This window comes from Tachypleus tridentatus, chromosome 2 (assembly GCF_004210375.1).
Source record: "Tachypleus tridentatus isolate NWPU-2018 chromosome 2, ASM421037v1, whole genome shotgun sequence".
NCBI lineage: Eukaryota > Metazoa > Arthropoda > Merostomata > Xiphosura > Limulidae > Tachypleus > Tachypleus tridentatus.
The window spans coordinates 33,018,120-33,032,325 of NC_134826.1; the positions used below are offsets into that span (position 1 = coordinate 33,018,120).

A 14,206-nucleotide genomic window follows, 5' to 3' on the forward strand; every position below is an offset into this window, starting at 1 on the left:
ACTAATCCAATCAATAGATTATTCTTCTAATTAAAAATCTTTAAACAATCAACTATCAAGTACAACATTTTATTAAATATATACTGAATAATATGATAGAAATTTCTAAGTCACTATCAGTTGCGATAACAGTTGTTCAATATTGATTAACTTTGTGTGACAATGTAAAAGAACCACAATTCCTATTGCTCTCATTGTCTCATGTTCACTGAATTGTGGCTAGTTAGTCACAACTTCAATCTTGCCCATTGAAAACCACTTGCACTATAGTGTAGTTTAAGCTTTGTTCATAGAATTGTAAGTTTGCAACTTACTGCTGAGCCACTGGGAACACTCAAGGTAGACCACAGTAAGAAGGCAACTGTAAGTTTGATTTCTTGTAAAATGTGAAGAATGATAGTTTTTTAAAAAAACAAGACAAATAGTTCAAGGGTTAAGTACAAGAACAAAATGTTATTTGCAACTGTATTTATTTACGTATTTAAAAACAAAATGAACTAAACTTCAAACTTCCACACATTTATCACATCAATATATTGTACGGCGAGAAGAATCTAATGATTGTAACGAGAAATTTTGTTAGTTTAACTAATTAAAAGAAAAATATGTGTCCATGTTTTAAATTATGTTTTTTTAATGTGTGGTAGTTTTTATGATACATTATTTATTAATATTTTGATACATCTTACAATACCATGATATATACAAAGGTATTTTGTTTTTCTACAACCTGTAGCTTATGTGTAAATTTTCAAATTTATCTATGCAGTTTTGACATAATCCATTTGTTCCAGAAAACTGTTAATTTGACAGCTTCAATTGCTTTTTTTAAGCAATTAATTGAATGTCTCTGAAACATAAAATATTAATTAGTTAAAGACCAATAAAGGCCTGCAATACTCAGGACCTTTGATATTCATAAAGGCTGTGTATATTGTTTGAAGGTTGTTTCTTTTTTGTAAAGTTTTACATATTTAATAGCTTATCAAGTATATAATACACAGATGACCCATCTATTTTACAAATAGTGGAGGCATTTATAGTTAACTAATCTTAAAGCAAATTTAATAATGTCAGTTCCTTTTTTACTACTTCTTCAGAAGTTGGGAAACATTTTACTTAAGGAAATACAGTAATATAAAAATTATTCAAGAAAAATGTCTGGAATACACAATTTAAAGCAAAAAACAACAATAAAAACAAGACAATGAGACATGGTATCTATACACCTATCTAACTATATATATGTATATGCACCTGGTAATAAAATGCTGTGCTATTTAAAAAAACAACAACTGATTTTTCTTGGTTTTTAATTACTTATACTTTCTGTCAAGTATTGAGAGCAACAGAAATACGATAAATAAATGCTTAAACCACCAAATGCATTATAATAGTATTCGACCTAAGCTTGCTGTATTACTTTTGTTTTACTGAATTACAAATGCCAGTAACTTAAAGGGATTATGCTGGAAAATTAGCAATCCTGGTTTCAAATGACAGCTTATAACCTGGTGCATATAAAACAAATACTTCTGATTTTATTAGAGTTCCATAACTAAAATTAACCATTCTTTTCATTTTACACAAAAACAGAACAAGTATTTGTTTGTTTGGTTTTTTAGAACAAAGCCACATTGGGCTCTCTGTGTCCACTGCAAGGAACTGAACCCCAAAATTTAGCTTTGTAAGTTTATTGCTGTCCCACTAGCAGCCCTGCACAATTATAATCAAAATAGTTAAAACATTATTTTTCAATCACTTCTTTTAATTTAGTATTAATAAGACTGTAGCAAAACACCATTTTTTTGTTTTTGTAATAGTAAAGTTAACAGCTACAAGAAAGAAATCTTTGTAAATTTCTACCATGTTCAAGTCCATAGTTTAACCACAATTGGCAGTTCCATCATTAATTGGGATGGGACATTAGTAACGGAATATATTTCTTTAAGAAGTAAACGATAAAAATTCTGCATTTAGCATAAAATGAAGACAGAACTGAAGTCTTGTCTATTCTACGATGACTGAAGAGGTTGATGGCTTGTTCTCTCTTCAATAAGCACTGGAAACAGTTTGGATACATACATGTGGATCTAGTTCTGTATGAAGAACAAAAAACAGATTCAAAATGATAAAAAAATACAATTAACAAATGACAGACAATCACACAACTATATGTGCATTCAAATATATACTTAACCTTATATCCTTTAATCTACCATACAGAAATTACCACGTTTTTGTAGCAACATTAAACAATTAAGAAACAAATCTGTTAAAATAGTTTCCATGTTTACATTCATAAATTTAAGGTGTGATTTCTTGCTTCAAAAATACAGTGAAACTCCCAAAATATTTTGATATTGATGAACATTCTTTCTAAAATAAAGCTACATTTGCTTAAGATCATTCCATTTTGATTTGCATTGTAAGGATGGTTTTCAATATTTTCATTCTATCAAGAATACTCTTAGCACCTAAGTAGAAACAAAAGTAAAAGCTTTTCAATTACTTCTCATGACTTTTGTTGATTTGGGTCTGATCAACTACTGAACAATCCAAGACAATGAAAGTGGTTACAGTTAGAACAAAATACATTACTATTTCTTCCACTTAACACTTTTCTTATTCTGGTTTGATCAGATTCTAATTTGGATAATTTCAAATTCTGATCAGTTTAATTAAATTCACATCTACATTTTATGCAAACATCATATCTTTCAGCCTTGTCTAGGGTAAATCTAACTTTTGGATATTGTCACAGTATATTGCCAGGTTTTATAGGGCTGTGATTCAGTACTGTGTCTGTGACTTGTTGACAGTGAATGTCAGCAATAAAAACACAGCACACAGTCCACTTGTTTTAAAATAATAAATTCAAAACAAGTCAAATGAATGTAGATAAAAACAAGAAACTATTGGTTATCAGGATTGTACCCAGAGCTATAAATAATTGTATGTTTTCATCAAGAGTCTGCACAGGCAGGTTCAATTGCTTTAGAACACTCTTTGACAAAACAAATTATTCTTCTATATCTCTGTTATTACAATACAAGCTGTGAAAGTCACTTCTGAAATTGTACAATACAGCTAAATTGACAAACAGTCGAACTTTGCTTAACTTAATGTGCACTGACTTTGTTGTCTATATATATATATACTGTGCAACTGAAGCCTAAAACATTCTACAAACTACAAGACCTTATGATGTAGCAATATTCACTTAAAGCAATGACAAAAATTCAGAATGTTTGAGTAACATGATGTCAATTCACAACAACTGAACTACACAACAAATGATTCATAAATAGTTATATAAACAAATTTGTCATAAATAGCAGTTCTAAAAAATAATTTACTTAAACATTTGCACTATATAAACTAAATAATACTTTTATATTAAACTTAAACAGTCACGTATATGTGTTACATGCATATTAACTAGTTTAGCACTAGAAACAGGTCATCTGTAGATAAATTACTTTGCAAAAGTCAATACACTTTCACCAAAACCTTAACACAAGTGGGAAAAAGAACTAATCTGAAATGAACAGGTGAAAGTCAAAAACCCAAGGAAGTTGAAACCTTGATACAATGTAAATAATAGGAGATAAATGTGTTAGGTATGGTCCACATGCCTAATTACAGGATTTTCTCCAATGGTTAATGAACATAGCAAGTGAGGGGAAAGGTAAGGTATCCAATTTAATTGTTACTATGAACAAGTTCTTGTGGGAAGGGATCAATGAGAAATAAATCAAGTGGATCAAACAACAAACACAATTATTAAGGGAAGAAAGGGATAGATCTCTGGATGAAGAAGACTGCCATGGAATAATGAGTCTGGAAAGAAAACCATGGAAGAAAGCTATGAGTGAAATATAGCCACAAAAGGCATGCACCAAACATAGAAGTCTATACAGACTGGGATGAGGATAGAGATGAAAGATAGAGGAAACAAAAAGGAGCTATCCTCATATGGCACCAAGGGTTTTGGGAGGAGGGGATGATCCAGATAAACGAGAACACAGCTATGGTGGTAAAGTGTGCATGTAATGTTGATAGTGAATAAGTCAAACTGTTGATGACCACAGGCCAAGAGGAGAAGGAAATACACTTTAAGAGAAATGTAAAACACAGAACATGAGGAAAGAGGTTTGAACTTAGATAAAGTAAGGGAACTGAGGGCCACATTAACATCCCAGTCTGGAAGAGTAGGTTCTCAGAGAGGATGAAGAATCCAAAATGAATGGATTAACATGGTAGGGACAGGTGAAGCAAAGATTCTATAGTAACAGGAGAGATGAAATATATTAGACAAGGCTGTTCAATAACATAAAACTGAGGAGACAAAAGGCCCCCAACTGAAAAACCATGTCATAAACTTGGACATACCAGCCACAGTAGGTCAAGCAGCTGGAAATCCCTGAGCATGGGACATGTGAAAGATTTTCCACTTTTGTTGATATTACTCTATGGAGGAAGAACATATGGACTGAGCCAAATAGAAAGATATGCAATGGGAGAAACACAATATTTTTTGCCAAAGACTGGATAAAAGGAGCCGACCAATAAGAAGCTATCAAAAAGACCTGGTGCACAGTGGTATGGATTAGGGAAATCACCTGATGAAGTAACTGGATAGGAGGATAAATATATAGGAATTTGTGGGGCCAATTTTGACTGAATGTGTCAATAGTCAAAGAATGAGGATGATGTACCAGGGGCCAAAAGAGGGGTAATTTGTGATTCAGGGTTGTAGCAAATGTATGATATAAGGAAACCCCACTGTCTGCAAAGTCATTGGAAAATGAAAGGATTGAGGGACCACTCTGTTAGATAAATCTTGTTGGGGCAGGAAGAATTATCTGTCATGAGATTGAAAGCACCAAGAACATAAACATGATTAAATGAATGGATACAACAGAGGTGATTCGAAATGATATCCATTGAGCACCACTTTGGTGGCTGATATATACCACCACTATTAAATTGTCAGAACTGTTAGAAGTACAAAGTGAACCAAAGCCCAATGGATGGCTAGAAGCTCAAGGATACTCATACGTAGGGAATGCTCACTGATAGACCAACAACTCAAAGCTTCCTGAACATATGCACCCCAGCAGTGAAAAGATGAGTCTGTAAACAGATGTAAATCTGGACAAGAATGAGGAAGCAAGTCTTGTCCAACCACCACAGCAGATCATCCACTAAAGTAGGAGGAAGCATAATAGAAGCAACCAAGGAATCCTGAACAAGGTTCCACTGATTATGCAGAGTGCACTGTAGGGAATGCATATGTTCATGATAGGTGGAGCAGTGGTGTCAGGAAAGACCACATCTCCAAAAGTTATAATACTTCTCATGCAGAGAGAGAGGTAGCATGCAGGATGCAACAAACAATACCATGGAACAAAGTCAGAGAGCAGAATATTGGGCTTGGCTTAGATGAGTGTTGAAAAAGACACCCAACTCAACAAGATATTGATAAGGATGCAGGTAGTGCTTCTCCAATTTGATTAACCAACCCACACAACCAGCCACTTGAAGAAGCTTAGGCATATGACTGATTAACTCCAGTTCAAAATGCATCAGAAGAAGTCAGTAGTCTATATAATAATAGAAAAAGCCCAAAGGCATGATAATGAAGAGCAAAATTCCTGACCACCCAACAGAAAGCATAAGTTCAAACCAAGCCTGAAGGGTAGGGTGCAAAAATTGATACATCACCACATGATGGACAAGACTGTGCTGAGACAGGAACAGGTAGGTAAGCATTGATAATGTCCATCTTATTCATCCATAAACCTGGAAAAAATGTCCACCAGAGGGTGAGATAGGACTCCATGGTGAAGGTGAACAAAGCGACTGAGGAAGAACAAATTGATGACAGGCCTCCAGACTTCAGTTTCTCTTATGAAAGCAGTACAATAATAAAAACTTGGTGGGGAATAGGTTTGATGGCCTGTTGAACAGGAAGCTCCTGAGCTGTTTCTGAAAGATGCTGACAAACAATGAGATCCCAAGATGGAGGGAAGGAAACAGGTACAAGAGACCAAGGAGATGTGGCAAGGAATGGGATCTCAAATCTTTCTGACAAAATGCAAAGAATCCAAACATCCTTGAATAAAGGTAACCACTGACAGAAGAATGCTGCAAGTCAAGCTCCTACTAGAACAAATCCCACTGGTACTGTTGGTGATATCGAGTGTGTCATTGAGGAAAATGACGAGCTGTGGCACCTTGAAAAGGGAGGACAAGCATGGGTTAAGAAGTATGGGAAACCATAATGGGTGACACACTTAGCTCCAAGAAAAATGGGCTACAAAATGGGAAAGGGTAGACTGTTATTGGGTGAATGCCACCCGAGATTCGTTAGACTTCAGGATTGTATGAAAGACATAACATTATAAAAACTGGACCATGTACATATCCTGGAAACATGGTGTTGGTAATGGTTCCTCAACAAGATAGGATCACGACCCAGAAGGCCCCAACAACAGAGAAACCATGTATGTAATGCCAAAGGTGAAAACAAATGAGTAAATGTGGAGGTAAGGAGGGGTAAGATGTCCTCAGAAAATCCATCAGAATCTCTGTTAAGAGGCTTAAATAGGAGAAGAATAGTGGAAAGATATCACAAAAGAGTTGTGAGGGTAAGACATAAGAGGGAAAATTAAACACAGGTTAAACTGATAGAAGATTCAGGGCCTTGACTCCCAAAAAGAACCCAACAGTTGCTGGTCAAGATAAGAACTGTCTTCGTGATGATAAGTGAGAGAAGATTGATCCAAAGCCTGTGGAGGATGGGCATGCTAATGCTGTTGTTTAATAATTGTTCAATATGGACCTGAATGTCAGGAGAGAATAAAAAAACAAATAGGGTTGAGAAGAATGTGCATCTAGTAAGGAAGAAAATGGGTCATAAGAAACAGGAAAAAGGGATTAAAATCACATACCTGAGAAATAAAGTCCAGAAATCGGTGGAAGGCCAAACTGAATACTCAGAAAAGGTATGGGAAAGCATAACAAAATCAGGAGGTGGAAACAGGATATCAAAGCCCTTGTCAGCCTAAACAGAAGTGTGGAAAAGTTTGAAAATAAAGGTTGACCCATGTAACATTCAATTTCACTTGAAGAAAAGTTGATAAACCTTCTGTAGGGTTATCTGCAACTGAGGCTTGAGATAAAATGCCTGTCGAACTTGAAACACCTGAAGTGATGGTACTGACTTCGGAATTTATGCTTCAAGAGTCAACAAAAATATAAATGTACAGAAAAGACAACTATAAGAATAAATACTTTATAAAGTATAACCACTTCATGGAGAAACTGTATCTCAAACTGAAAACAGGTGAAAAAAAGAAACATGTCTGAAAACAAGTACTTCCAAACAAGAAGTGATAGTTTGATAGAAATGCATAGAAGGAGTCACATGAGTATACTATTCTCCTATTGATGATTTACAAGAGCAACATATTAGAATCACTTGATTCCTACAGGGGGGAGTGGATGAGGTACTGTGTAAGAATCCATTAAAAATATTGTTAAAACGAAATTAATAAATAATCGTAAATTACTTCTTAACTTCTAACTTTAAGAAAGATATTCTTTTTGATTTCTGGCAGAAAGATTCAACCCTTTGTTTACAAAAAAATAGTAAACCTATTTTGCAAGTATTTTTCAATTTTTTGTTCTGATTACTCTGTTACAAAAAATAAAAAGAGCACCTTATTTGAAATTATCAACCCTATGAAACTTTTACAATGCTTACTGACATTTTAAGGATAACACAGCATTATAGTACAACAAAAGAGCTTTTGGCCCATTTCTTGATTACAAGATACCATTGAAATAAAAATGTATCTCAGAATGGCTGATATGGGTATTAATACTTTTATTGATAAGGAGAGAACAATGTTTTAACCTTTCTAGGTCATCTTTAGGTTAACATTTGAAAAGCAAATGCTTCCTAATAATTAAATATGCACATGCATTCTCATCTACATGAGCATTAACTTCTTTAAAGAATGTCAAAAGATTATTAAGACAAGATTTTCTTCTAGTAACACCATGCTGACTATCCAACAAGGTTTCAAACTTTGTTATATGACTTTCCAAAACATCTTTCATTGCACTTTTAAAAACTTCTCTCACTATCGATGTAAGACTATCAGACCTGAATTATTTTGGGAGAATTTGTATCACCTCCCTTTAAACTTTAAACAGCAGGAATGTTGTAGATAGCATCACCAATTGATGATGGCTGCCATTTAAGGGTTGAAAGAGGAGTAACACTTGTCCACTAGTTAATGATTTAGAAGAAAATGATAGTATGTGGTTCATATATCCAATTCTTAACCTCTTTTTAAACTCTTAGATAGATATTATCTGGCTGAGGAGCTTTATTATCCTTCAAACTATACAAATTTTTCTTAAAAAGTTCAGAATTAATGAGATCATCTCATTTAATCTTGTTTGTGCTTAACATTTGTTATGGATGAAAACTATTACTTAAATCTTCATTAATGAAAAATTATGAAAAAGTAGAATTTAATAACCCAGAAATCTCTTAAATATCATATATTACCATTTATGGATCATTCTTCAAGGAATCCACTCCCATCTTAATATTTTACTTACTCTTAATGCATTTGAAGATATTCTTGATGTTAATTTTTATATTTACAATCTTTTTTTTTTTTACATGCTTTTTCGGATTTCTCATTCAACCAACTTTCTTTGTCTTGTATAATCCTTTAAATCTCCCATCACTACAGTCAGTTTAAATTTTATACTTTTATAATACTTTTCCTAATTTATTTCTTTATCCTTCAAACAGTTCGTGGAACTTGTTTTTTGTTTGCAGTCCCTATTTTTTGTCTATAAGGAAAATGTCTACCTTGAATATCTAAGCATTTATTATCAAAATGTTTTCACATCACATTTAATCAGTATTTCCAGCTAATTCAGTTACCCAGTACACAGCAGATGCTTCAAGTCTCATTTCTTTAAAATTTGCTGTTTTGAAATTTAAACCAAAATTAATAATTCCTGTACAGTAACATATCAAATATACTTAAGTAATGGTCAGTTGCACCCAGACATTCTGCAACCTTTACCTGATCAATCATTTCTTTATTAGAAGTCAACAATACATCTAAAATAACCTTATTAACAATTGAGTTCTTTATTTCAGTGTAGAGTTTCTCAATAATTTCATCAGTTTCATCTGAAAAGCTGTAACAAATTTCATCTAAAAGCCTTCTCTCCTGGTAACCAATAATGGAAAAATAAAATAGATTCAATCTCATTGGTGTTAATGTTTTGATATCCTCAACGTGAACAAACTTTAATTTACATTTTACACATGAAGTCACTCCTCTCCCATTTCTTAGTTTCCTATTCCGATTAAACAACCTATAACCTTGTATTCAAAAGAAACTCTTGTCATCATAATAATTGTCTACATTTACATTTATCACTATTATATAAAAATATGAAAAGTTCTCTACAATAATTTCCTTTATTTCTTGTACTTTTAGCATTACATTAATAACACTTTATTCTACCATTACAACTACCTTTGTATCTTGTCTGCACGCTATATCCCTCTCTATATATTATTGTTTCTTCATCATTTTATCCTTCTCAACTGTCTAATCCTAGTTTAAAGTTGCCCTTACAGTACAGATAATAACCCTTACTAACAATACAGGTATAATTTTTCAGATCAAACCAGTTAAAAACTCCACCATCAACAGCCCTAGCTATGTGCAACCCCCTTCTATCTAAATGAATATCAATTTTCTTCAAAATATATACAACCAATATCCAAACTTAATAATAGTTGGAGATCGTAACTCCAACACTCTGACTTCAATTGCAGAAAAACTAATCCTAATGGCAGATTACTATATTAATTCATTGAAAATAACAATCTGATAACAATCAATACCAATGAAATGATCTATATCATCCAAATGACACACAGGATGTATTTGATCTATTTATAATAACCTCAACATTTTCACATCATGCTTGTAATTTCCAAGCAATACCCAAGAAAAAATTAATTTATCCAATCTGAACAATTATAGCTCTTACAAAAACTAATTATCAACAGAGTAAACCAATATCTTGATAACAATATCCAGAACTCTGGTAAGAAATATAGACAAACTACTGATCACTTAGTTCAACTTAATGAAACAATTTAATGGAGGCTTAGCAGGAAACAAACAACCAACTCAGCATTCCTTGACTTCCAAAAAGCCTTCAATTCTGTGTGGCAAAATGGACTCCAATATAATTATGAACTAATATCTAATCTTGTTCCTACAATTGTAGTAAGTTAGATATCCAACTATCTTATTGATGCAACAGCTAAAGTCAGAATTAATAATGTTACATCTCAACCCTTCTTGTTCAGTGTTGTACCTCAGGGATCTCCTCTTAGCCCATTGCTTTACAACCTGTGTGTAAATGACTTTCCATTATGAATTATATACAAATGTTATCACCTTATGGAGCACATCCAGTAACCTATAGATGGCAATAGATAATGTTCAAAAATCTCCAAACAGTATCCATGTGGAGTAAGAAATGGTGTGTTACACTTAATCTGACCACATCTCAAGCCATAACAACAAAAACACAACTAAACAGTCTTAACTTCAATAAAATACCAATAACCTTTACCAAATCAATCATATTGTTAGGGTTAACACTTACTAAAAGTCTCAACTAGAATAATCATTTTGACAACATTATTTGGCATGCTAGCAACCAATTTGCCCAACAAAGAAGTTTAGAAATTTAAAATTAGCAAAAGATGCAATGCTAAACATTTATAAAACCTACATGTTACCACTGTTTGAATAAAAAAAACACTGTTACATATGTATAGATAATTATCAGAGGAAATTCAATCACCTCAAGAGAGAATCACATAAAAGGCTTGCAGGTTTCAGTTTTTCAACTTATGTACCTCACGAATATTTAAGCAGATTAAATAATAGATCACTTAAGTTATCCATTTAATATTACAGTAGAGCAACCAAACAAAATTTTCAAACTGAAGAACTTCTTAATATTTTTACTACCCCCACCACCTGGCAAAAATATCCATTTTCCGTTAATTCACTCAATCAGTTAAACAAACCTACACAATTATACACCATTTAATCACCACCTATTAATGAGAAATATCCATATTTTCTATCATTGATATTACAATAATATACCCCTCATTTATAGCTATCTTAGCACTTAACAGGTAGATTAAATGGGGTCTGTCCAGTAAAAGTGGATTTTCTCCAGGCACTCTAGTTCCTCCCTTCACCATCTAATTCAACATCTTAGGCATAGGAGCTATAGATAAAGTCCTGAAAAGGATCATGTTCTCATTTGAGTATTTCTATTCTATTCCAAATCAAAATAAAATTGCATCTCCATTTCATCTAATTGACAATACAATGACAGCTCTATGTGACTGATGTCATCATAAAATTTATCAACAAGTGTATGTGCTCATACCTCAACTCTGTTATTGAGCCAATCATCAGCCAAGACAATCTCTTCTTCTTTTCTCTCTCTTCAAATGTGACTCCACGGTCTTAGCTTTTCCTGATATCTTGGAGCAATACCATTTCAAGAGCTAAAATCGTAATTCACTTCAAACTACTTATCTTTTTTAAATCTCTTACTCTTTAGATATTAAACTTAATTCTATTTGTAGGGTGAAGAGAAACAACCATTTCTGACCAATCCTGGTTGTTTCCCAAGCCCCTTAGGGGCTCTTCATAGATCTAACTAAATGTCTACTAACTAGTTTAGATTAGATCTAATAAGTTCTCTTTTCCTGTTGAACAGATTCCACAAATCCAATCAGCCAACCTATTCTTCTTTACACATTAACCTAAGCCTAGCATTCAGCAGTAGCAAACTATTTTCAACATCATCCTTACAGTTAACTCTTAGCAGTATCCCTGGCAGAATTAAGTTGTTATTGTTTGAATGCTTTTATTAATGCCTTATATTTAATAATATGATCCTGTGACCTACTCTTCTCTACTTCTTTAACAACAGTGTGTGCTACAGAGTATGTTCTTTTGTTTTTCAACTACATCCTCCACCCCTGCCCTTGGATGGCATAATATAATTAGTTTCTTCCTCTTTATGTCACAGATTATCCTATTCAAGTAAGTGCCATACTAAAGAATCTAATACGACTATAACTGTCTTATATTTTCCATTTCTCCCTTTGTTATCCTTCCCAACTGAAATTCATCATCTGCACATGTTAAGGACTGAAATGTGTTACTTAATAGAACCTACTCATTATTATTAAATCCACTACTACTAGCCATCTTAGCACTGTTTAGTACTGCTTGAAATTAATTAAGATCCTCACCAATCTCTGTGGTAAATTTTACAGTTAAAATTAAAACTCATAAGGCTCTGTAGCTTCACATTTTTTTATATAAATTATTGTAATTTTTTTTCTTAAACCAAAAATATAATCTGATATTATTCTAGGTCTAAACAATTTGATCACTAAGAGCTTCATCTTCTCTTGAAAAGTATATTAAAAACACCAGAGTCAAGTTTTCTCATTTGTCAGCTATATCACTTTCCTCATCATTAAATTATCTTTAACCTTTTGCTTTATAGTTAATACAAGCACAAAAACAGTTCAAGCTATACTTAATGTATTGAGCAAAAAGACTTTCATAATTTCCTTTGGTGCCATAACAACCTCCTGCTATATTTTATTTAATTTTACAAACCTCACTAACCTCCATATCATCAATAACTTTCATCTCTTTGAAAGTTTATATAAAATCATAATTTGATTTCCTAATCATTCAAGGGGATAAAACACTAAACTTTCCATTAAAGAGACCAAACATAAATTCTAACCACAACTAACACAGAAACAGGTTTCTCTACAAATGGCAACCAAAAATGTAGAAAGAAAACTGTTTAATAATTAGCTACTAATTGGACATAAATGATCACATATGCTTTTAAGTATAACAACAATTGAATAGTGTTGTATATAATAGTGCTTATGGTTGAATAACTGTGTAGTACTGAAATCCCCGTATTAAAGGGACGGATGTACTAACAACGATTAATATTTTTCTCTTTGGGAAAATTTAAGAGGGCTAAAGGATTTTTTTTAAATAACTTGTCCAATTTGAATTTGATGGTTTCTCTTCAACCCACTATATTATTTTTAGGTCATTCTATTAGAAAGTACAGAAAAATACCTAACAATTAATACCATGTTTCTCTGATAATAAGACCTACCCATAAAATAAGACCTAGTGTGATTTTTGGGGATAGTTTTAATATAAGCCCCACCTTTAAAATAAGCCCTAGTTAAGAGTGGCAGGAAGAGGAAAGAAATAAAAAAAAATTAATTTATTAATTAGTTTAATAGTTAGTTAATTAGTTTGTTTAAGTATTAATCAGTTAGTTTAATAGTTTAATAATAGTTTATTTTAAATGGTTAGTTTAATAGTTTTACTTTGTAACTTCATTTTTTTAATATATCAAAATAAGATATCCCCCGAAAATAAGCCCTAGTGTCATATTTTGGAGTGAAAATTAATATAAGCCCTGTCTTATTTTCGGAGAAACACAGTAGTATTTGAATGATTAACAAGGTTTTCATTAAGTAATAAATATATTAATGTAAAACCACTTACTAATTCTTATACTTTCGTTTCAAGTATCAACTGATTACATTTTTTTTCATTCTTTATAAGAAGATAAACAACAATCATTAGGAATGCAGCTCCAAGATTAGAGAGAGAACAAAACCAAATCAATGCTGTACAGTTACCAGTAGTATCCATCAACCATCCTAATGAGAAAGTATGGAAAAAAAATTGCATTAATTTTAAAATGACTTTTGTATAAAAATAACAAAAATAACACATGTAATAACTGGTAGTTATTTTAATATCCATAACCATATCAGTTGAATTACATAAAACATTTACCTTTGAAGAATGTTTTTCAAAAGAAAACATTCACAGCTTTGAGCTACTTCCTTATTTTGTTATGTGCTAAAGCAGTGAAAAAATCTGAAGAGTTACAATGTCATAAATAAGTACTTATTAATTAAACAGTTTATATTTAATATAATACTAACCAGCTGTACTTTCCTCTCTACCAAATGATATAAAATGGG

At 32.4% G+C, this 14,206-nt stretch overlaps 1 protein-coding gene across 4 annotated transcripts in view; it reads right to left on the reverse strand.

The window, feature by feature from the left end:
* Positions 1-433: 433 nt before the first annotated feature.
* The window catches only part of LOC143240518 (monocarboxylate transporter 13-like), a 37,853-nt gene continuing 24,080 nt past the window's right edge, over positions 434-14,206 (reverse strand). For 2 of the 4 annotated variants that reach the window (XM_076483072.1, XM_076483088.1), the window contains 3 exons: positions 13,719-13,876; positions 11,539-11,659; positions 434-2,099 (listed from right to left, as the gene is read on the reverse strand). In XM_076483072.1, coding sequence (XP_076339187.1) covers positions 13,725-13,876 — 152 coding nt within the window. In that variant the 3' untranslated portion in view covers positions 434-2,099; positions 11,539-11,659; positions 13,719-13,724. The remainder of the gene's footprint in view (positions 2,100-11,538; positions 11,660-13,718; positions 13,877-14,206) is intronic. The other 2 variants (XM_076483078.1, XM_076483062.1) reach the window with 2 other exon arrangements.